The 25,971-nt window shown below is 38.6% G+C and overlaps 1 protein-coding gene and 1 long non-coding RNA gene across 3 annotated transcripts in view; one reads left to right on the plus strand and one right to left on the minus strand.

The window, feature by feature from the left end:
• Positions 1–1,949, plus strand: part of LOC309531444 — a 60,091-nt gene extending 58,142 nt beyond the window's left edge. Inside the window, exon 13 of the long non-coding RNA XR_014219312.1 lies at positions 73–1,949. This is a non-coding gene — a long non-coding RNA (uncharacterized lncRNA). The remainder of the gene's footprint in view (positions 1–72) is intronic.
• Positions 442–25,906, minus strand: MOSPD2 (motile sperm domain containing 2). 2 transcript variants are annotated; one of them, XM_082220897.1, is made up of 15 exons: positions 25,639–25,906; positions 24,912–24,972; positions 22,752–22,907; positions 21,535–21,621; positions 19,819–19,973; positions 18,558–18,618; positions 17,390–17,428; positions 16,933–17,057; positions 15,816–15,986; positions 12,304–12,416; positions 9,942–10,038; positions 8,836–8,932; positions 4,672–4,801; positions 3,481–3,583; positions 442–2,994 (listed from the first exon to the last, which is right to left on the minus strand). In XM_082220897.1, the coding sequence occupies exons 1-15, from the start codon at positions 25,645–25,647 to the stop codon at positions 2,848–2,850; spliced, it is 1,551 nt and encodes a 516-aa protein (XP_082077023.1). In that variant the 5' UTR covers positions 25,648–25,906; the 3' UTR covers positions 442–2,847. The 2 variants fall into 2 exon arrangements, with proteins under 2 accessions (XP_082077023.1, XP_082077022.1); XM_082220896.1 differs by having other exon boundaries at positions 24,912–24,975.
• Between the last annotated feature and the right edge of the window lie 65 nt (positions 25,907–25,971).

Consider the following 25,971-nt stretch of genomic DNA (forward strand, 5'->3'; position numbering starts at 1 on the left):
CTTGACCTACTATTTGTCTGAACTTTGGCTGGTCATACCCAGGGACACTTTTCTCATGTTCCTCGTTTTCAGACCTAAGAGAACATGATTTTCCTAACATCCCAATATTATGCTTATTTGCTCAGAAATAAAACCTGCAACCCTTTGGTTCTATAAAAGGCAAAGGCATGTGTTCGGGGGGGGGGGGGGCACACAACACAAACACAGCCTAGCAGCATGTGCTAAAGGTTGGTTATTTGTATTATACTAAAGTCGATGGGGCTACATAACTTGAAGAATTTTCTGTAAGTTACAAATGAGGTAGAATGGAAGGGCAATGTAATATTTCATTTTAAATACAATCTGCACTAAAAAGAGAAAGCAAGAAACGCAACTGAACTTTGAATAAACGTATGTCCAAACTATGTCTGTTAAGAACTACAATGAACACGTTTTCCCCCCTTTTTGTTTCACAAATGCAGTTATTTATTTATAACATATTAAAATATAAAACATTGTCTATCTGATCAATTTTACATAGAAAATATGAATACAGTAATAAAATACTGAAAATATTTGAAGCACCAGAACATTAAGAGCATTAATTGGCATATGCTTATGAATATATTCTGAAAACATTTATCAAAGTGAAATTAAATCTAATCCAACTCACTGATAAGCATTTTAAAAAATAATAATTTGAGACTAGAATTATTCTATATTTTGTACTTACAGTTGACTTGCTGAGGAACTACAATAATAGAATTTAACTGAAGGTAATGGAACTGATGAGAGACCAATTAATCAAATTGTTTTGGCTTGTTTGTGAAATATGAAGTGACTTGCATAAGAAAGATATGTTTCTTATGATCAGCTGAAACCGTAAGCCAATAAAGAACAAATCCATGGGCACAAAGGTAAATTCTATAAAAGCATTTCATACCTGTATCATTGAATGCTTGACTAAAATCACCTTGCATTATTATTGTCTAGAATATGTTCAATTTTATAAAAGTCAATTCAGTGATCAAAACCTTTGGTGAATGTTTCAGTAAAATGAGTAGGTAGCAAGAGACCCATCTTCCTAGGGTTTGGGATATGAAACAAGGTGGCACTATACAGGAAGCCAGCAGACTCATAAAATTATTATAACAAGCCAAATAAATCTGCTGTCATCCTCTCTACTTTCAAGCTTAGCTAAATGAACATAGCCAAATTCTACACATTAAGGTAACAGTCAAATAGATATACATGCTTAAGCCTACTGAAACCAATAGCTGAAAATTTGTTTAACTTGTAAAAGTAAACTGCATTTCCCACAAAGTTATTACTAATAAATTAAAAATAAAATACAAGAACCCAGAAGAGTGAGCAGCATTATCAAGGTGAGATACATTGTAGTGGAAGTAGTAGTATGTGATATAAATTATGGCCTCAATTATGAGAGCTTAGTGCCACTGGAGTGAAGCAACATCACTGCATATGCAGAAGCTCAGCTACTCAGGGATTTTTTTCCTTTACATAAAATAGGAACAGCGGAAGAGTGTAGCAAAAAGTGCCTATGTGCACATAGAGCTTCTCATATGCAGAAGGAAAGAGGAAGTCCCTGCACATGCTGTGTGCTCCAGAGCATAACCAATGAGTGCCTGATTGCGAGTACAGGCTGGTTTAGATTTTTTGATTCAAATTATTCTACAGCAGAAAGAAGCGCTGAGAACTGATCTTAGGACTTCATCTGCAAACATGACTTACGGCACCATGTATTGTTACAACTTGTCTGATTTACAGAAGATTAAATGTTAACCAAAACATGAGCACTCTCTTACTTTTAAATTTCATATAGCATAGTTATAGTTATGTAAAAGGAATGTTTAACTGGGAATGTTTTTATTCATCTTTTAGAATGCTTTCTTGTAATGGTTTTCAAAAAGAACTATTTGCAATTCCTCTGTATACCTGTATCTTCCTACTTTCTTCCATATCACACGTGATTTACAACACATATTTGAGAAATTACAGGAATTATTCCAAACTTAATAACAAATAATAATTTATGGTGTTCTATTTGTTGTCCTTGAATTGCAGAAGAACACCAACCTAGTGGGAAACTGACAATAAATTTCATGGCATAATATGGTTACACTCCTGAACTAGCTAGTTTAGTTCTGTAGACTAAGACACACTGAAGAATGGAGAGTTGTGTTCCTGCACAATTCTTTTTCAGGTATCATGGTATATAGTAATGTACTATGGCATTCTTGGAAAAACTAACTTTTATTTTGGCTCTTTGGAACCATTGCAGGCATTTCCAGGCAATTATGGCTACAAATTATTCAATGCAAAATAGTATAACCTTAAATATCTGTAATAATTTCAGGGGGGGAAGTGAGCAAGAATAAAGACCACCACCCCCAGACTGCAGTTCTTCCATTTCAAACTGCATGAGCTGTATCATTTCCTTTTATGTACAAATAGCATAAATGAGGCTTTCCTATATTGTTACTAATTTGCACTTTCATTTCAAGGGAAATACATTTTATGCACAAATTGTTTTGATACATCTTGTATACTTCTGCATGACAGAAATAAAAGTAAAAATACATTAAGTCATAAACACCTTTTGTTCTGTAACAGTTATTAGGTTGCCCAGTGTAAATGACTCCTTTAATATCCTGTTTTATTTCCTGTACTTTAATAAATATCAACAAAGTCACTCTACTTGTTGATTAAAGGCATAGATCACAATCTTGTGATTCACAGTTTCTGGAGAGTCTCATATAGATCTCCTTTTTGGCAGTTTCATAGTACTGGTTCTTTGCCTTTTCCAAATGAATTGCAGAGAGGGCTTACCGTACAAAGCATTGCTACTTAGCTCCTTGGCGCATACAACAAGTAGAAACAAAAGGTAGTACTGGCCAGTAATAGAAACATAAACAAGAGAGTCAATTGCTGGAACCAGACGCAACGATCAATCTGTTCTCGGAGTCTTTTATTAGCTTGCAATAACTGTGTTAGCTGGAAAGGGGGGGGTGAGAGTAAACAATAAATAAATAAATCACACAATTTTAATGCCTAAAACATATTTTATCAGTTAGCGGAAAATATGCCTATGTTCTACTATATAAGTAAGGCATGCTATGTGCTAGCCATACATTCAACATATACTAAGCTCATAGTACTTTCCTTATCACTATTATCGTCCCTCACATTAGATATGGCCACTACATGGCCTAATGTCCAGTTACATAATTTAACTGTGTTCTGTAAAAAAATACTTCATTTATTTCTGTCCTGAATTCCCCACTATCTATTGCTTTTTAAAGAGCAGCTCCTTAGAATACAGCAACAGTCATCCTGGAGGGGAGTCTCCAACCTTCAGTTCTTCAGGTTTTCAAGGGCACTAAAGGCTACAGGAGGAAGGAGGATATTGAAAGCCCCCAATGCACTGTACATTCCTACAGATCCAGCTGGAAGCTATATATTAATATGCACAAGTGTTACCTGTACGTGTAAATCTTCATTCGTTTTTGCAGGAATATTGAAGGAATTTTCATTTATTGTTAATGAAGAAGGTTTGCTGCTTTCCACAACATGACATCTTAACCTGGGACAAATAGAAACAGCAGAACAGTGAAATGTAGTACAATTGTAAGAGGACATGGTTATTTTTTCTTTCTTTCTCCAAGCCTCTTCTGCTTCATAGATTCCATTCCCTGCTGGTATTTGTTTCATATGTTCAACGATGCAGCCTTTATTTCTGCTTCCCTTCCTTGCCCCTGCCCATCACAGTGACCAGCAAAGAGAAGATCATCATCAATTATAACAGTGCTGGAGTCAAAAGGAAACCTAACCATATTTCTGAGGAACCAGCAATCAGAAGGACAAGATTACCTGCACAAAACATAAGTGGTAATGGTTTGGGAAGCTTCTATAAGCACTGACTAGCTACAGACAGTGACGTGCTAGGGAGAACACAATCTGAAAGGGAGTGATGAGAACACTATTTTGGAGACTGGCTCTCATCTTTGGCTGTGCACATGTACTAGATTTGAAAGGGAAAGGAAGGGGGCTTGGAAGGGCAATAGATAATTCAGGAAGCATTTCAATTTAAAGCTTTGTAAATTTAAACAGGGAAAACAGGTAGAGAAAAACGGGACTCCACGTCGCCATCTGGTGGCACATTGTTACACCACACATACAACACATATAAATCGCTTTTTCTTTAGCAGTCTAGCTGAGTCCTCTATCATCCTCTCTCTTATTTCAGGACAGAGGCTCTGATTATTATTTTTTTTGTGTGTGGTAAAGCTTGCCATGCATGTTCTGCAGCTGGCCACACATGTTGCGTTACTCTTCTCCCAGTAGCTTTTTTTGTTTTTCATGTTTAAAAGCTGCTCTGTACTCTAGAACAGGCAGTTAGTTACTGGCAACTATCCTCTTTCTTCTTAAATCATTTTTACATATATATCATACTTGTAATTATAAACACCAGCAGTAAATATTTCAAAGAGCTGTATCTGTGCAACTCCCAAGGAAGGAACCAACAAGTCATTCTTTATTTTATACCATGCCTATCAAGGGTGCATCTGTGGCAAATTTCACCTACCAAGGTGATACTAATCAATGTGGAACACTTGTTTTCAGTTGCATAGGCAGCTCAATATGTCCCCCAAAACAACATGAAATGCTTACCTATGTTCCATCACTTTGTTTCTTGGAACTTCCTTCCAAAACTGACCCAGTTCTTGTGTTCCTGTTCCAGAACACTGCTCCATTTCTGCTGCCATAATCAAAAAACGATCTTGCAGGGAAGCTGCACAACCTGTTTAATCAACATGACAATTTTACTTCCTTTGGATTTAGGCAGAATTTCAAAAGTTTATACACTACAAGGAAAAAAAACCACACCCTTGACTATATCTACATATACAAAAAGCTAGTTAGTTACTGAAGATATGCAGTAATTAGAAGCACTGAACAAAATTTGCCAATTCACAAAAGAGTTATGAAAGAGTAGAAGATAGATTCAGAGATTAAAATGTAAAACTATAAAGGCTGTACCTGCAAGAAAGCCACTACCTGTCATCCTTCTGAAATCATGAAAGTCCCTCAAATGGGGCTTCCTTGACTACAAATTTCACCCCTTCATAATTATAGGTGCCCCTCTTAATCTCAATATACAAGGTACCCCTTGTAATTCGCAGACTTTATCTACTCAGCAAATTTTATTTATTTTGGTCAAAAGTGGGCATGGGTGGGTAGGTGATAGATTTTTTAAAAAAAACAAAAAATCCCCATAATAGTAGCAGAGAAAGGCAGAAAGAATCATCTCTCCAAAGTGGGATTCAGACTTTGAGTCTGAATTGGTGTAAATTGGGCTGTTTTCCAAAGCATGAATGTGGATTCAAATTGTATCTTGTAACCGGTGTTCAGATCTCATAAGAAGCCCTGGTGGACATAAGCTAATTGTAGGTTCATGAAAATCCCCAAACTGATTTACAGCAGATTCATGGGGCATATAAATAATTTGGGATTAATTTATTTTACCATATACCTATCACACAGCTGTCCTAAAACAAATTCTTCTAAAATCTAGTTGCTGTAGTTTTTCAAACACAGGTGGTATACATTCTAATAGTCTCTCTCTCTCCCCCTCTCCACCCCCCTCTCCCACACACACTTTTGAAAGAATACACTACCTTTTACTTATTCATCCAACATTAAATATGCAGCCCAATTCCAGAATAAATAAAAAATAACAGTAATTAAATGTTAATAGGATCCAGCATATTTTGAATTTTTAGGGCAGGGCTCAATATAATGTTTACACTATATACACAGAAAAAAAGAATCAAATGATATCTATCTATCTATCTATCTATCTATCTATCTATATGTGTGTGTATATATATATATATGTGTGTGTGTGTGTGTGTGTGTGTATGTGTGTATATATATATATATATATATATATATATATATATATATATATGCTTTCGTAGATTTTCACGGGTACAGGAATGCAGGTTTTGGTGTCTTCGGGTGTCTTCCCGTGTAAGAGTCGGGGTGTCTGTGCGACGTTTCGACGAGGTCTCACTCGTCATCTTCAGGCTGGTGCTTTCGGCTTCTTGTTACTGGAACAGAGCAGAGTCTGGTGTTTGAGTTCCTATAAATACTGTTGAGGGGTGTGGTGTATAGCCTCCAACGTTCTGGGCAGAGAGGAAGTTCCTAGATTAGTGTGCCTTTTCTTCTTTTGTTCCTTAATTACTTGAGGGATATCTTGGGTGATTTCATGAGTGATATTCTGAATACCACTGGGTGGGTCATTAAGTGTAGATTAGTTGCTAAAGCTTTCGTGGAACATCACCACAAGAGAATAATCATGGAAGCCATCGAGATAGAGAAACACCCTCACAACATGAACAAGCGTGACGACACGTCCCGCCTGCCTGACATCTGGAAATTAGCCCTCCCCACAAAAACCGACACCAGAACCAGAGGCACACAGAACGCCGTCACCAATCAACCACACCAGACCCAAACCCAGACCCTCTCCACAGACATATTACAGACTCCATCCAGTAGCCAAACTATAGTGGCACCTCCGGATGCTGCACCCCCCTGCAATCCCTACACAGATCTGGCTGGCACAAGGCACAAAACCACAGCTCGCCCCTATACACGAAGCCAAGCCAGAGCACAACTAAATGCAGCACAGCCATCTTCTCAGAAAAACTCTTCACAAGCTCAAGAGGTCAAGACACGAAAGCTTTAGCAACTAATCTACACTTAATGACCCACCCAGTGGTATTCAGAATATCACTCATGAAATCACCCAAGATATCCCTCAAGTAATTAAGGAACAAAAGAAGAAAAGGCACACTAATCTAGGAACTTCCTCTCTGCCCAGAACGTTGGAGGCTATACACCACACCCCTCAACAGTATTTATAGGAACTCAAACACCAGACTCTGCTCTGTTCCAGTAACAAGAAGCCGAAAGCACCAGCCTGAAGATGACGAGTGAGACCTCGTCGAAACGTCGCACAGACACCCCGACTCTTACACGGGAAGACACCCGAAGACACCAAAACCTGCATATATATATATATATATATATATATATATATTTGCTTTCGTAGATTTTCACGGGTACAGGAATGCAGGTTTTGGTGTCTTCGGGTGTCTTCCCGTGTAAGAGTCGGGGTGTCTGGGCGACGTTTCGACGAGGTCTCACTCGTCATCTTCAGGCTGGTGCTTTCGGCTTCTTGTTACTGGAACAGAGCAGAATCTGGTGTTTGAGTTCCTATAAATACTGTTGAGGGGTGTGGTGTATAGCCTCCAACGTTCTGGGCAGAGAGGAAGTTCCTAGATTAGTGTGCCTTTTCTTCTTTTGTTCCTTAATTACTTGAGGGATATCTTGAGTGATTTCATGAGTGATATTCTGAATACCACTGGGTGGGTCATTAAGTGTAGATTAGTTGCTAAAGCTTTCGTGTCTTGACCTCTTGAGCTTGTGAAGAGTTTTTCTGAGAAGATGGCTGTGCTGCATTTAGTTGTGCTCTGGCTTGGCTTCGTGTATAGGGGCGAGCTGTGGTTTTGTGCCTTGTGCCAGCCAGATCTGTGTAGGGATTGCAGGGGGGTGCAGCATCCGGAGGTGCCACTATAGTTTGGCTACTGGATCACTCAAGATATCCCTCAAGTAATTAAGGAACAAAAGAAGAAAAGGCACACTAATCTAGGAACTTCCTCTCTGCCCAGAACGTTGGAGGCTATACACCACACCCCTCAACAGTATTTATAGGAACTCAAACACCAGATTCTGCTCTGTTCCAGTAACAAGAAGCCGAAAGCACCAGCCTGAAGATGACGAGTGAGACCTCGTCGAAACGTCGCCCAGACACCCCGACTCTTACACGGGAAGACACCCGAAGACACCAAAACCTGCATATATATATATATATATATATATATATATATATATATATATATATATGCTTTCGTAGATTTTCACGGGTACAGGAATGCAGGTTTTGGTGTCTTCGGGTGTCTTCCCGTGTAAGAGTCGGGGTGTCTGGGCGACGTTTCGACGAGGTCTCACTCGTCATCTTCAGGCTGGAGCTTTCGGCTTCTTGTTACTGGAACAAGAAGCCGAAAGCTCCAGCCTGAAGATGACGAGTGAGACCTCGTCGAAACGTCGCCCAGACACCCCGACTCTTACACGGGAAGACACCCGAAGACACCAAAACCTGCATATATATATATATATATATATATATATATTATCAATGACAATCCAAGTGCTCTCCTAATCATTCTAGAAAATAACTCAAATATCTTTACACTACATCAGTGAGGCTGCTACTTATTTGAAACATGTCCCTAAATGTCAAAGTTTTGATAAGCAAAAATGGTCATTTAAATAGTACACAACTTGAACCCGAGGCCTCTTTAACAGTATATTTATTTGTTAATCAGTAGCTAACTTTTTGCATATTTACCGGAAGCATAATAAACAATAGAATTTTTAGAAACAGGCTACTAATGATAGAGATTTGCAAAGAGATTGAGGAATGAACTTTATTAGGGTTTGTTCTGTTCAAATTTTGGCCTATGGAATTCTACCTATAAGGGACTGCAAACAGGCCTCTTCTCTCCACTACTGGGGATGAGTGAAAGGTTGCACTGGGAGATGTGGACTAGACAGAAGCAGTCATATGAAATCTGAACAGTTATTTGGTTTCACGAATGCTTATGTTCTAGTACATGTACATAGAATTCCAAGCTTGCTGCCAGTAATGTACATTACAGAACTTGTTTATTTCATTCATACAATAGTGTAAAAGATTTTACTTACCTCCATGAAGAGATACTATTATATCTAGTGATGTGCCTGGTTCACAGCTGCTGTTACTTGGCTTCACTCTGTACTTGTCAGGAGCAGTTGTTCTAACCTAAACAAAGTGTAACTGTATTAAATGCTACCAGTTTTCTTATTTAACAAAGTAGAGGACTAGATTCTACTCACAACTTACCAGTAGGACAAAAACTTGATTAGTATTCTCCATTTGTGTTATTTTGCTTCTGAACACTAATCTTCTATTTAACTTCTGCAAAATACCAAACTTTACTCTCCGAAGTGTGTGTGTGTGTGGGGGGGGGTATCAACAGGCTTGGGGGAAGCCCAAAGTTTGCAACAAGGACTTGGCATGCACAGTGGCCACGTAATGCTGTGTGTGTGTGTGTGTGTGTGTGTGTGTGTGTGTGAGAGAGAGAGAGAGAGAGTGTGTGTGTGCATGTGTGCAATAGCTAAAAGAGGGAAGTATAGGATGCAAAATCAGCAGGAGTCTTGAGAACCTTCTGCATGTTTACTCAACAGGAATATATGCGTGCCAGACTGTAACCCTGAACAAGAACACTTCACACTAACCTTTTATTGTTGGTACCACTTATCAATAACAAATAACCAATGATAACACCCAATTCTTCTTAAATGTAATCTAAGCAATCACTGTAATAAATTACGTAAATTAAGCCAAAGAAAACAATATACTCTTCTGCTCTCAACTCACTGTACTGCTAATTCTTCATTAGGACACCACAAGTTCTAGTATAATGGGAGAATAAGATCTCCTCTTTCCATGTAAGTTTTACACACGTTTCCACATTAGCTTTATAAACTGCATATCATGTTCTTCCTTGGGGTATCTTTCCTGATACTTCACTGCTATTATCTGGCATTTCACTGCAATATTAAAGTGACAAACATTTGATGAGATCCAGTTATACAGTATAATATAAAAAAATTATAGTTACTCCACCTTTAAGACCATTTATCTGATCCTGGTTTGACAGTTTTGTCAGCTTGGCATAGAAAGTTATGCATACCTTCTGAAAACCATTTCATCAGCTATTATGGTTACTATTCAGTCAGGTTAATCACCACATAAACACAATATTTACCTTAAATGCCACTGTATTTTTGGTCACATTTGTGAGAACGATCAAGCATTTCTTCTCTCCAGTTTCTTTGGACCCAAAATGCAGTTCTTCTGCTGGACTAATGAAAAATCACAAATTTGTATTAAAGTATTTGCAATGCAGGTTGACAAACTTCATTCATTCTCTTAAAAATAAAGTTTGTGCTTCTTTAGAACACTATCTGTCAGTTAACAGGCTCTAACCCAATCCTTCAACGTATACTGCTAAATGTAAAATACTTTTAACCGTCCTTTCAGTGAGCTTTTCACTTGAAAAGCAATTCATACTTCTATTTTACTCATCACATCCAGGACTCATTTTGTGTTCCAAGTTTTAAGAAATACGTGTTTGGGTAAAATACATATGTATTTTAACAAAGTATCATGAAGCATCAACAAACCAAGGGCAAAACAACTGTTGTCATCTTTTGGGGTAAGTAATATATATATATATTTATGTGTAGTGTTACCTGACATGAAATCACATCACTAGTCCATCTAGCTCAGTACTGTCTACTCTGAATGGCAGCAACTCTCCAAACGCTTTCACAGCCCTACTACCGGATATAATTTTTAAATGGAAGATGGGCGAGACAGAATCTGGCTCTTGCGTATGAAAATTGTGAGCTGCGACACTTACGGCCAGCAGGAACTTCCAAATAGCTGTATCAGTTCAACATTTTAAGAGAAAGCGAAAGTGTTTTACACATGCTGAGGCAAAGTCTGCTCTTGCTATTTTATTTTGTAGCAGAAATATACGCACTTTTAACACTCAACTCAGTACCTGGGACCCAAAGAGCTATTTTGCATGCACTGAAGGCATGCAAGCAATAGATTCACATTTTGTAACACAACTGCTTTCTGAGCTTTCCTCATCTTTAGAAGAGCTTAGGGGATTTGCTGCTTGAGAAACAGAAGCCCCAGGCTTGGTGCACAGAACCAGTCAGGTGGCTCTTTGGATCCCAACAAATAGGCATTACAATAATGAATTATGCACACCAACTTATCTGTATAACACTCACAATGCAAAATGAAATTTAAAAATGTGGGAATATATTTTGCCCAAATTATGACGTTAGATCTGGAAAAAATGTTAGAACATTTCATCTTTATTATAATCTCTATTCCCCTCTCCCATACCCACAAACACATTATGAACCTACAGACACCTAGGTCAGTGAGGTTACTAGCCTGCTGGGGACTGGCTAGCTGAAAAGGTATGGAAAACTGGACTTCTACGCCAGGTGAAGATGAAGGGGTTTCACTCCTCCAGCAGTCTGCTTGGTTTCAGAGTGCTGTATTACTCCTCTACCATCCCGCTCACCTGCCACAATGAATTTCATGCACTTGCTTGCCTATAGTATATGGAATTCCTGACTGCAATGTTGATGTATGTATATCAAATGCTTGGGTGATATACATGACATAACTAGGGTGAAATAATGAAACAATCCTTTCTTTTCTGGAAGACAAGTGGAAGTGATGAACTTTTCAATCATTCATTTATAATCACATGAAGAATTTATTTTAGTGACAAAATCAAATGCTAGAAGTTCTGAATTATGTTTCTTAGGTTGGAATGTTCCTTGGCCATATTAGAAGTTTGTGTTCCAAAATTATCTTCAGTTACCTGCTCAGAAACCTATGTGGTACACACTTCAGATGTAATCAACATCACAATAATGCAACTGCTACAGATTTCCCACTGCTTCCCCAAAATCTAGATACCAGATTTGTATAAACAAAAACTTTAATTCAAATTTCTAATGAAACAGTCACATTTTCAAATGCTTTCAAATTCTTACGACACATCAGGATATTTTCTACATATTTTATGTTACAGGTTATGTAAAAGGAAACATCTATACTTCAACAGGTGTTACAGTTCAATTTACAGACTTTTCTGCACTATACAAATTAACAAAGTAATAATTAAAATCAGAGCAATTTTGTAGATCTCATTTTTCAACTTAAGGTACAGTATTTGACTCCCACACTATAGCTACCTAACACTAACTGACTACATAATAGGATACTGCTGTGAGGGGTGGAGAAAGGCAGCTATAATACACTCATAAAATGTGTATCCATCACAACATATTCCAAATTCATTAGAAATCTAGGTGTCTGAACTTCTTTGCGAAAAGAACCCTGACTTCATCAACACCACCATGTCCTTCGTAAAGAAACATCATGAGCTTCAGAGAAGACCTCTGAATCAGATGTGAAACAATTCTTAAAATATCAAATATATTTTCCTTCACATTCAAGTAGTTTTCAAGACACAGAACAGCAATATTACAATATAGAAAGAACTACATTTTTAATGAAATTATTATTGATACCTGATATGCAATAAAGGTCCTTTAAAAGTGGTTAGTGCTTTCTTTGCATTTTTTGTTTTGGAATCTTGTTTTTCACACTCTTCTGATTTTGGAGTTTGTTCTGCAAAATTTGCCTAGGGAAACAGAAACAAGGAAGACTATTCAGGAATCAATTATATTTTACTATCAAGTAAAATGACATGCCTGCAAATTATGGACTCTGCTTCATTCACTAAATGAAAGTTATCACGAACTAAACCTACATTTAACAATTTTTTATTTGGGTTTGATATATGGTAAACAGAGTTTTATACGTACTGAAAGTTTTTCACTTAATGAAGCAAATGTTTTTATTTTTGATAAATGGGAATACACTTTAAGATTAAGATGCTTTGGTGTGTCTGAGGTTTCCTAGACTTCATCCCATTTTCTGTCCCACTCCATCACAACATATTCCAAATTTATCAGAAATCCAAGCACAATTTTCAGCTATACAAATTAAACGATTTTGTTTACATGTGTATTATTCCAACATCTTGATGAACCTTGGGGACTCTCGAGAGGAATGGCGTTTTGGCTGTCTCTGTTAGCTCTCCTCTGACAGAAGATAATCATGTGGTGATTGATAATAGTCAGACAGATGGTCTGACTATTCATAACTCTGGAAGATAAGAGTGATCTGGGAGCAACCTCAAATACTTTGACCAAGGCCATTTTCTGATGTCTATGCCTGGCAGCTTAAACAGGAGTTAAAATGAGCTGGCAAGCTGAGAAACTGACATTGTTGCCCATTGTGCACCTTCCATAGTTAGAAAGATCCACCCCCTCTCAAACACTTCTGGGACAAGCAAAACCGAAACTTAGAGAAATCCCTCTACCAGCTGGTGAAAATTTAATCTGAAAATTTCTAAGTACTGCTTCCTGTTGTTAAGAAGAACACAAAGGAAAACTAGTTGTTAAAGTGTCTAAGGCAGAGCAAAAAGCTTAATTTATGGTTAGCAATAAAGTTTAAACCAACGAGGGAATCCCCTGTATGAAAAATCTTTAACTTCTTTTCTGTTTCTTGCCACTAATGAACTGAAAGTACACCAGCCATTAGTCCAGCAACAGGGAAGAATTTATTGTGAGAGATCATATCCATAGCCTGTCTTAAGGTGGAAATATTAAGGTAGACTGAGTTGCTAATAATTTCCAAAACATCAAAAGCACCCAGTATGGCAAAAGTACATCTGGATCTCCCAATGACTCTTAGTATTGTTCCACAGTTGATTACTGAAAATGACAGGATCGGTGTTTGATAAAACGGGGAAAGAAAATGAATCAGAGAGATATGAAATGGAAATGGAAAATACTAGAGACTTCAGACCAAATCAATGAAAAGTTGGCAGGACTGAATGATGAAGTAACTATATTGAAGACATGGAATGACTTGTCTTAACCTTTTTTTCTTTTACTGGCAGTTGGAAAATAGGTCTGGGTCTGGTCAGTGCCTGAGCAACTGACCACCTGGGATTCACATGTACACTTCCTTTGGGGTCCATGACAGAATGAAAGTGGGATATTAATGTAAGAACATGAATAAATAAATGCTAGGAGTGTGATGGAATATAGTGCATGCTTTCAAAACTGTAAGAGCATTCAGGTAACTATAATGCCCCAAACTGGAAAGGAACATCTAACAGAAAAAACTATGTATATTTAACTCTCCACAGTAACCCATACACAGTACTTTTAAAAAAGTGAACATAGATGTTACTTGTAACTGCAGTACAGTAGATCCAAATGTGTTACTTTCAAAATGTACTCTCAAATAAAAAGGCGCCCAAATTATTGAGACAAAATATTATCAAGGCAGTACCATGTCACATGGATACCACTTTAGTTGACAATCTCTAAATGAGACATCTCTGATAGTAGTTAGGACTTTAGGGAGAAAAAAAGGCTAAAAGTAAATAAGTAGGAACAACTTATATAGATTCTCTGTTCAGGGTTGCAGGACCAAAACTACTGTAATGCAGACATTACCTCTGTACATTCCAAGCTCAGATATAGACAAACACGCAGGAAAAGAAAAGGTTGATAAACTTTCTATCACTTAAATCATTTATGAAGTGTTCTAAAGTTCACCACTCAAAATTTTAAAGCAGGCAAATTTTGCTGAGTTACTTCACAAAGTAACTCCAGTTCTCATATAAGGTAAAATAAGGAAAGTGTGTGTTTGTGTGTGAAGTGTCTCCTCTAAGCAAAGTCTTCTGGTATCTCAGAATGATTGCTTAGGATTCCTGGATAACTGGTGCATAATACTAACAGCCAAGCAACACATTCACAGGCACAGAATTAGGGTACTGGGAAGGATCATCATTCTGGGGGAAAATGACAAGTGGGGTGCCGCAGGGTTCTGTCCCAAACCTGTTGTTCAACATCTTTATAAACAACTTGAACAAAGGAATTGATAGAATATTTATCAAATTTGCAGATGACATCAAACTGGGAGGGGTAGCCAATGCTGCTGAAGGCAGATTTTGGTTTCAAAATTACCTTAACAGATTATCGAGAACTGGGCCCAGACTAACAAAAGACATTTCAATAGGGACAAATGTCAGATTCTATACCTAATAACAGTACCACACTATTCTGTAATAGTACCACACTATTCTGTAATAGTACCACACTATTCTGTAATAGTACCACACTATTCTGTAATAGTACCACACTATTCTGTAATAGTACCACACTATTCTGTAATAGTACCACACTATTCTGCCTTGGCCAGATCACACCTGAAATACTGTGTCCAGTTCTGGGAACCACAATTTAAGGAGGATATTGATAAAAAGGAATGGGTGCAAAGGCGGATGACCAAGACAACAAAGGGTTTGGAAATCAAACCTTATGAGGAACGGTTGAGGGAGCTGGGTATGTTTAGCCTGGATAAGAGGAGACTGAGAGGAGATATGAACGCGATCGTCAAATATCTAAACTGTGTAAATCTAAATTGTGTTTTAATTTGTTGGACACCACTCAAAGTGTCTGGGGTAACCCAGTCAGATGGGCAGCATATAATTTTTTAAAATATTGTTGTTAATGTTGTTGTTGTTATTACTAACAGCTGCCACATGAAAGATGGTGCAAACTTGTTTTCTCCTGCTCCAGAAGGTAGTATGGCTTCAAGTTACAATAAATGAGATACTAAGGAAGAATTTACTGATAGTAAGAGCTGTTCGACAGTGAAGCAGTCTCCCTCAGGAGCTGGTTTTTAAGCAGAGGTTGGATGACCATCTGTCAGGAATGCTGTAGTTGAGATTTCAGCATTGCAGGGGGGTGGACTAGATTACCCTCAGAGTCCCTTCCAACTCTACAATTCTATGATTTTCTGGGCTGGTTTCTTGATCCTGACAGCAAGAACATAATAACTAACCAATGACACTTTAGGCTTTATTCACTGTACTAGTTTAACATTGAATGCTTGGAGGGTTGACATAAAATACTTGTTTGTATCATTCTTTCCTATGTAACCATCAGTCCAGGGGTACCTTTTTTGAATTAAGAGCTTGTTCTTCATTAGAATCTGGACTCTCCTTGTTATCTATGTCTGTTTCTTCTTTGGTTTCAACTTCATCTTCACCAGTCATGGGTCCATTTTCACACAATGGAGTTTGAAAATCATCATCAACCAATGGAGGATAACTATACTTGAAGGTATCCTATAATACAAAGATGTTAGTGTGTTATGGAGATGGTGGTGAAAGATAAACATAATCACCAAATCACTCTTTGGTCCTCAACTCTGACTGATTTATCTGTGCCATTCTAAGCAGAAGAAAACATCAAGAACTATATTGCTACATTTAGTGTTTAAGGAAATTACGTAAGAATATAAGCAAATCAAAGCATTAGTGTATCATTGGGTATACAACCTGGTTAATGCCCAGTTAATCTGCATTAATTCAGCAATTCTGTTATCTCACAAATCTTACTAATGGATGGGAAATGGTGTTCAGACCGCATTTCCAGCATTTTCTGTGCAGGATGCCTTTCAACAAATTATGGTTGATGATTAATGGAATTAAAATATCTAAAACTCAAGTTACAACCCAAAGCAGGAATATGATTAATGTGAATATCAGAAGACTGCATGATAGCTTCCATTGCTGAGTGATAAGTCATTATTCACTTTAATGACAGTCTGAAAGTCTGCCCTCCCAGGAAGCAGAAGGTCTCAAAGATGACACTACAGACTGGATTGAAAGCCCTAGTAGGCGTAATCCATCTGAGAAGCCAAAAAAATCATCCCTGCTCTAGAACAATACTGCTGCTACTCTGGAAGCAGGTGGTTTGATGACTGTGAAGACTACAGAATTAAAAACAGTAATTATTTGTATGCTGAATTGCAACTTCACAGTCCCCAAAGAGGGTCATAATTACAAGACAGAAAACCAATCAAAACAATCATAGTACACAGAAAAAGACCACTGGAAAAATAGCTAAAACTAGAAATTAGTAACAAAACAGTAGAACACAAATTAATTATTGAAAACAAATGTATTATAATTGTTTACTTAATTCCAAAACTGTGTACAGTCTATATATTTATTATACTTTCCCTTCACAACATAATACAAACATTAGGTTCAGCAGCAATATACTTACAGTTCCACCCATATAGGGTGGAAGATATTCAGCACTGATATACTCCTGGATTTCATTCTTATTAGTCAACTTCAGCAAACCCACTGCTTCCGGACCCAGCCAACTTTTCACAATTTTAAAAGCAGCTGGGTAAGAAAAGGGAAGATAGTTTGAAAAGAGTTCTACTATTTTGTTTACACAGACCACAATCACAACTTACTTCCCATTAGTTTTGTTGGAAAATATTGGAAGCAAATATATTTTAGGTGGTATTTAATAGCTAGATTTTTTTTTTTAAAAAAGCTGTCATTGCCTTCCCTGAATGTTTGGGACAGGTAAGAATAAGACACAAGATACACTGTACAAAAACATTAGAATCATATAAAAATTCCCCTATCAACAATAATAAGGGATTTGCATAAAATAGAAATTTCAATAACAATCCTTCCAGATAAGACAAGTTAAAATTTTAACTTACCATTCATTATCCAGGGCAGTTCAAAGATCACAATTTTTGCTGCATGAACAATAGAAGAGGGTTTTTGTGGTTAATATAGCATTTTAGCACTGTCAAATTTCCTATGAAATGAAAATACTTTATTTGTTGTCCTGTTAAACCCCCCTCTTCGTTTTCTTCACTACATAAATTAGCAATTCTGAATGTTTTATTTAAATACATTATTCAGTGGAAAAAAGGCCAGAGTTTCGATTTCTTGGTGTGGGAGTCACCTTAGTTATAAGCAAAATAACTGAAAATTTATCATCGATACATTAGTCTGTAAAGGGATATAAAAGTAAATTATAAAGATATGAGCAGAATGCTTTCCATAACAGCTGTATTTGAGAAATCAAACACAAAAGCTAATAAAAACAGTTAAAATAAAATGGAGTAATCAAAACTTTGAAAGACTACATTGAAAGCCCAATCCTATCTGTGTCTGCTCCCATGTTAATTGGCTGAAGTCTAAAGATAAAAATAAATGGTAAATGCATCTTTGCACTCACAGGTGTGCTGCCTGCCCACTGCTACCCCTGGGTGCCTTTCCCTAGATTCAACTGTACTCCCTGGAGCTTTTCATGATACCAGAAACTATACTGGGAAGGGGGACAGGAAAAGCCCCAGTTCATTCTTTACTCCCTAGTATGATTTACCTAATACATATAGAAATACTTAAAAAAATATTTATGAGGGGGACAATTACAAAACTCAATTCAATAGCTGCTCTGTGAAAGGCCTTGTTAATTAATTGAGTATTAGACGGTCTGAAGTAATTGGATAGTGAAACCTCCCAATTGTGACAAATTGTGAAAAGAACTATACTGTGAACATGGCAGTTGTGAAGAATTATTTTCTGCTGCTATAAAAAAAGTGCCACTTATATCCTAGGATCAATCTATTTTATGCCTACTGTAATCCATTTTGCAGACAAAATGTTTAGGCAGGGGCAGGGAGAAAAACAGCATGAGGCTCGAATCCACTGAACATCTCAAAATATACCTCAGATTTCTATGAATTCTTCACACTACCACTTTGTTTCGAAACTTCCATTTTCAGGAACCAGCTTGATACTACCCTCAGATTTGAGAAACTCTTGTTTTTCATTTATTTTCCAAATCTATAGTATAAATGCTATTATCATACTTACTGAGGTAATTAGGGTAATAAACTTTAAAGCAGTTGATGATGTATCGGACAAAATCCATATCCTAAAATAAAGATGTATTACCAATTAACAAAAGATTAAACTCTACTTATAGCTTTCAGAAAACGTCAAGAAAGTTCTGTTCAACAGCTCCAGTGATGAAGGTGCTTCAACGTTTTTAATTTTAGAATATCTCACCTTATTCAAAAATACAGTGGTACCTCGGTTTAAGAACAGTCGGGTTTAAGAATGATTTGGTTTACAAACTCTGCAAAACCAGAAATAGTGTCTTGGTTTGAGAACTTTGCCTCGGTCTAAGAACGGAATCCGACTGGTGAAAGGGCACGGGTGGGGAGAAGCCTCATTAGGGAAAGTGGACCTCGGTTTAAGAACGGTTTTGGTTTAAGAACAGACTTCCAAAACGGATTAAGTTTGTAAACTGAGGTACCACTGTATATCAAGCTGATTCTGAAGTAACCCTATAAAATATATGCAAACTGGCTTAGAGCAACACATACAGGCCAGTTTAAAGGGTTACTTTATGCATATAGCCCTGACAAATACTTCTGTGAGATGGTATCATCTGTGGTGAGACAGCGTAAGAAAATCCAGGCTAAATCTTATACGTGGTATCAGGAAGCATCTGGCAGCCTTAACAAGGTTTACATGGATAAAAGACGTCAAGGCCTTTATTTTTAATGGTTAAGAGTTCTGAGACTGTTGAGAGAACAGGCCCTAAAACCTGTAAAAATTAGTGGAACTTTGTTGCAAAACAGAATGTATGATTGCAGCACTTTCTACTGCTGATTAAGTGAGTAGTAGACTCAGCATAGTTCTTATTAAACAGCTGGCTTTGGCTGTGATTCATAAACAAGTCAATCCAGAACAGTTAGATTTATGCTGAAAGGCAAATAATTTAAATCTAAGTACTCCATTATAAAAGGCTTCATAAGGGCAGTACAGTGGTACCTCTGGATGAGAATGGGATCCGTTCCGGAGCCCTGTTCACACCCAGAAGCGAAAGCAACCTGCGTCTGGTGGGTCATGATTTGCTGCTTCCGCGCATGACGCCATTTTGACCCTCTGCACATGCAGCGAAACCCGGAAGTAACGTGCTCTGTTACTTCCGGGTCGCCGCAGCGCGCAACCCGAAAATACTTATCCCGAAGCTACTTCAACCCAAGGTATGACTGTATATAACTTTCCAACTGGAAATGTTTTGTTTAAGACACATCAACAGGAAAACAGTAATATGCATACTTACTATGTTACTAATTCCAGTTTCAGCCATGTCAAATACCACTGTCAAAGGCTTTCCGTGTTCTCGTCTGGCATAGCGTTCCAACCAAAAGGCTACTAGCTTCTTCTTTTCAAATTGAGTTTTAGAATCTTTTACATGAAGTTTCACCCTGAACCAAACTAATGGAGTGGGGTGGGAGAAACACAAATAAACATGCATGTTTGCCTAATAGCTACTTATGACACAACCCAGACACTTGATGCTGCCCCATGGGGCTTTAGCAGAGAAGTGAGGCAACCACCATATCCACAGCCCTGCCACATCTGGGGGCGGGGTAGAGGAGAGTAGAGGGGGCGGGGGGCAAATTGATAAGGCAGCCTTCAAATGGCATAGCAATCTGGGTGAGAGGTGTGTTCCAATGGAATGCTGCTTCAAAGCTTCAACCTACACACATAAAAGATGCAGGCCAGCAGGACTAAGCAAAGCATCACCTCTATACAATTCAACTCACCCCCTCCCACGGGTTGGATGGTGCCCTTATTCTTGAACTTTCTATCTCCTAAGTAAAGGAGATATTCTTATTTTCTAAGGTACATACATTTTTATTTATCATGCATTAGTTATAATTCAGTTTTGTTCACTGCATTTTATTTTAAATCCCTGGAAGATTTTTTTAAAACGACAGAAGAAAGATATTATAAAGAAAAATGTGAATCTATATTTTTGCCTCCTCCTACATGCTCTGAAGCATGAATGCAAGATATAAAACATGTCTTCATGTTGAGCGAGTCCTTTTAGGAAGGGATTTTAAAATCCACTTATATATGGTTTGCCCAAATATAATTTTCTTAACGAAACAAAGATAATCTACTATAAAATCATATACATGTCTACTCAGAAGCGAGCCCCATGGAGAAGAATAGGGCTATAGACCTAAGAGAACGATCTGGTGAGGTAGTTGAGCTGATTTTTTTTTAAACCTGGCAACCAATGTGCCCCTTTGGTTTCAGATAGTACATGGGCAGGGGAGCCTCCTAGTTTGGTTATAATCGAGTATACACTTCCAGTTAACAATAAATAAATTACTTCTGGTAAATGAGGCACCATAGCTGCTAGAGGGCCACAAAAATGTGTGTCCTGAGCTTTTTAGACTCATCTACCCATGTACTATCTGAAATCTAAGGGGTGCATTGGTTGCAATAGATTGCCATTATTTCCAGCTATCTTACCCCACTAATCTTTGTCCCATTCAATAAAGACACATTTATTTATCCCAAAGAAATTGGGTTGCACCATCAGATGCCTTCCTAAGGCATCCTCTATGTTGAAAAATTGAAACCACCAAAGGTTTTCTTCAAAAGGTGGAAGAATTAGCAATCAGTGTACAAAATCAGTCAAATTTCAAGAAGCTATACTGAGGAAGAGGAAAGACACATAAGCACTTTTGAACAGAATATGCTTGAGCAGAGTTAGTTTCATGTGATACTGAAGATGTGTCTCCTAAAACGAAGGGCTAATTAAGTAAATGTTTATACCCTGCATGCCTTCATTAAATACAAGACTGCCTAATAACTACCTCCCTGTGATATGGCCTCAGTATTGTTTTATTACTTCTCAAATACAGATGCCAGTAACCTGTTACTGTCTGTATTATCATAAAGTTTAGCTCTCTTCACTCTGAAACCATAATTACATTTGCATTACTTGTAAATGAGTAAGCAGATGAACAGGCAGACTTACAGATTTTATAGCCTTCCTTATCATAACCATGTAGGTAAATGGCACCAGGTTCAAAGAACCGCTTTGGAAGTGAAGATTCTGTCAAGTCTATAGAAAAGCAAGATTTGTATAAGCACATATAAGTATACTATAACAAAATCCTTAAGTTCTAAAGCAAGACTTGGGGGCGGGGCAGTTATTTATTTCAATCGAAACACAGCATTATAACTCCAACATAGCATATTGTATTGGATTCTAAGACAAGTTATTGAAGCGTGGAAGAGTTAGGGGTAATATTTAATTTAAAGCATTTTAGAGAACCTCTTCTCACTTATGACAGAGTAGGAACCCCCGATAGACTGAACACACAAAGGTAGCACCAATAATCTGTCAGGCCAAGAATAAATATTTTGGGTCCTGGATGCTGTATGAAGACTGCCCTTGTCAGTGAATAAATCATTGTTGTACAGATAGAAATAGCAAAATAATCCTATGAAGTGATGAAAAACAACTAAACAACAGGCATTATTCTCAAGCAGAGAATTTGTCTGTGGAACAGTGTGTGCCCGCATTATTTAAAGGTAAAGGTACCCCTGCCCGTATAGGCCAATCTTGACAGACTCTAGGGTTGTGCGCCCATCTCACTTAAGAGGCCGAGGGCCAGCGCTGTCCAGAGACACTTCCGGGTCACATGGTCAGCGTGACAAAGCTGCATCTGGCGAGCCAGCACATCATACGGAAACGCCGTTTACCTTCCCGCCAGTAAGCGGTCCCTATTTATCTACTTGCACCCGGGGGTGCTTTCGAACTACTAGGTTGGCAGGCACTGGGACCGAGCAACGGGAGCGCACCCCGCCGCGGGGATTCGAACCGCCGACCTTTCGTTCGGCAAGCCCTAGGCGCTGAGGCTTTTACCCACAGTGCCACCCGCGTCCCATTGCCCGCATTATTTAGGGCAGTAATATTTCTATATACTGTAGTTGACTTTGCAGGGATGCACACAATCGTATACATACTAATTAAACACCAGCTCTCCTTTGCTGCTATTTACTTGCAGTATCTTCTCAGTATAGAACGTACTGTCTTTACTCAAAGGCTGCTTGTGGGGTTTTACTATATTATTAACAACTCACCCTAGAAGTGTAGGGACATAACTATCAAGTAGAGGTGCATATGGAACAAGCAGCAATGCAGTTTGAAAAGCAACTGCTTTTACAATTAGATATCAAACATCTTACCATGAACTGCATACTCTTTTCTCCACTGAAAGCTTTCATCAATCATCTTTAATGTATCGTCCACATTATCATCTCGCCATATCAGAAAATTATCAACCCAGGTATCATCTTGCTGTAGTCTCTCTGTATCTCTAGAATCATATTTATCTGTTTTTGCTGGTCAATAAAATAAGAATGGCATTAGAAAATATGACCGGATTTAAAAACTGACACATACATATGTTTCCTAACAGTTTGAGCAGGAATACTACAATTTTAAGAGAATGTGTTGGGATAATGAAGGCATGTTATTTCTGCTTTATATATTTTATTTCCAAGTGTCTACAAAACATTAAATATATATATATTAGTATGTGCACCCTGCCTTTTGACAAGGCCCACAAGGCAACTGTGGCCTAGTAAGGTGTCAAACAAGTCACAGAAATGTTGGTAAATAGGCCTACCAGGCTGGAGATGGCTGCTATCAGGAGCTGTAGTATGGAGCATAGCCTCAATGACCAAGATAAACCAGGAAAAGTCATTAAAAGCTTGTTAAGTTTGTATTTGGTGCACCAAAAATGCTTACAGGTAGGGAAAGGTCCTTAAAATGTAGCAGGATTGTGTAACTGGTTTGTGGCTTTTTTTAAAAAAAACACTAGCTCAGAGCTTTCCAAACTTTTCATGTTGGCAACACACGTTCTAGACATGCATCATTTTGCAACAAAAGTAATTCAGTTTACTAGCAAACCAGAGGTTAAACCATTTCCAGCCCCAGGAGGAGCACAGGGAGTGTTCATGTAACACACCTACATACTAAGGTGTTGTGACACACAGTTTGGAAAGCTTTGCACTAGCTCATGATCAGAAAAGGGAAGAATCTGAGAGGAGTGAGAAAAAGTGTTTCCTGACTAATGCATCTTTTGATTTCATTCACTGAGCAATGCACACAGCATCAGAGGTTCACACAACTATAATAATAATAATTTTATTATTTATACCCCACCCATCTGGCTGGGTTTCCCCAGCCACTCTGGGCGGCTCCCAACAGAACACTAAAAACAGAATAAAACTTCAAACATTAAAAACTTCCCTAAACAGGACTGCCTTCAGATGTCTTCTAAAAGTCAGATAGTTGTTTACTTCCTTGACATCTGATGGCAGGGCATTCCACAAGGTAGGTGCCACTACTGAGAAGGCCCTCTGCCTGGTTCCCTGTAACTTTGCTTGGAAAATCATCAGAACTTACTTCATAACAGCCCAATCCTTCAAGTGTTTAGTCAGAAGCAGGTAGCTTTTATTTAGGCTACAAATTCCTAAGTATGTGCTGGAAAGTCAAGGCTGATTCAGGCAGAAACAATGATGCATTAATGAGTAGGATCACCACATTGAAGAATACATTGAACTGGGTGTGTTTATTAGGAAGACAACCAACATACACCTATTAACGGGATTGCTAACAAATAAAAGCAAGTAAGTGTCAGAGGACAAATAAGACAACATAGCCTTTTTCATACTATCTGTGTGATAAAATGTTCATTTCCCCTTTCAGACAGCAAAATGACTGCTCATGATGGAGCCAAGTGCCAAGAAACAAGCAGGATACAAAAAATTGCTTGTCATTACATACTACATGGGATCGTTGATACAAACCCAATGTTTCGTATCTTTAATGCATATCATGTTGCCCTACTATTTCAAGTCTGGCCCATACTAAAAATGGAATACATCCAACAGTAGTTAATGCTCATCGGCCCCAGGGCAAGGTGCAAAGGTACATGACAAAGAAACCTTGTGGTAGTTACATAGGGCTGGCTTGGTTAGGAAAACTGGGAATTCCATGTATACTACTGAGGTGTTAAATAAAATAGATGAATGATTGACACTGGCAGACAAGGAAACTCCTTTCAGAGGCATCTAAGTCTGGTAAACAACTGGTAACCTAGTAAGCAAAATGTGAAGGTTAACTAGAGGCGGCCATATAAAATCGTAGCATTTCACTCAAGCTGTTTGTCCCTTGATGTCCAAACATTCCAAGTACAAAATATCCTCTTTTTTTAACCCAGTACAACGTATTTGGCCTACAATGGGCTACTGGGCTTAAAAGCCGCCAATCCTGTATTTGCCATGTCAGGAACACTGCAGGTGTGGGATACAAATGAAATGTTTGGGTACTGCACCAACCTTGTAGATATTCTGCCTCAAAGCGCCTTCTGGTTTCACTTATTAATGGAGCCCTGGTGTCCTGCTGGAAAGCGAAAGAAGCACAGAAAAGATGCCATTTTCACAAACTTCTACAGAAAAGGGCCCTCCTTAAAGTGATAGTTTGCCTCCTTAAGTTGCAAGAGAACATCTGCCTCATATCCAGGGTCGGAGAATGTTGTCAAGTGACGGCCAAACATCAGAAGTCGAAAACCAAGGACCCAAAACGATGATAAACTCGGGAGTTGTTGTGGAACTGTGCAGCCCAGACACATTAATTGACGTTAATGAGGCCCTTACCAAGAGGCTGAACCTAATAGGCACAATGTCGATTTTCATCTCTCTCTCAAAAAGTTTATAACAGGGGAAAGCCAAGGCACACCCAAGAAGGGCGTCTGCTGTGCCACAAGCGGGGCCACCTGATGAAGACTCCCCACCTGTGAAGGAATTGGGCTGGGGGGATATTCGTGCGGCTTTTCCGGCGCCCCACAGGCTCTACCTCAAATCCCCTCATCCCAGTCACCTCAACTTTACCGCCCTAGCAGCAAAAAAATAAAGTGAAATAAACCCAACAGCCATCATTATTTCTTGGACCAACCGGCCCCTCCCGCGGTTCTGCCCCGACAGACCCACCGCCTCAGCCCGGCGGATGGATAGTCATGTAAACGGGCCGAGAATTCCCCCCCTCCGCGTTCTCTTGACTACTCACATCCGCCATGGTCCTGCCCGCACCAGACTAGAAGTAGAAGTAGAAGCAGCAGCGACGCGAGGGAAACGGGCGAGACCAAGAGCGCGGGTGGGTAAGGGGGTGGGCGGAGGCGCCGGAGAAAAGGAGCGCGTGACACAAGGCTGAGGTAAGGAACCGACACCAGCCGACGCCGCGCGTGCGCGCGCAGATCCACACAAACGCGCGCGCCGGCCTCAACGGCTAACGAAGTCCCCGCCCTTTCTCTCAGCCGCCTACCAACCAGGCCCAGCTCTCGTTCAACAAAAACAAACAAACAAACAAATCATACGTAGCGCGCAGACGCAAAACCATAAC

The sequence above is a fragment of the Podarcis vaucheri genome, assembly GCF_965113315.1.
Source record: "Podarcis vaucheri genome assembly, chromosome: 4".
Taxonomy (NCBI): domain Eukaryota; kingdom Metazoa; phylum Chordata; class Lepidosauria; order Squamata; family Lacertidae; genus Podarcis; species Podarcis vaucheri.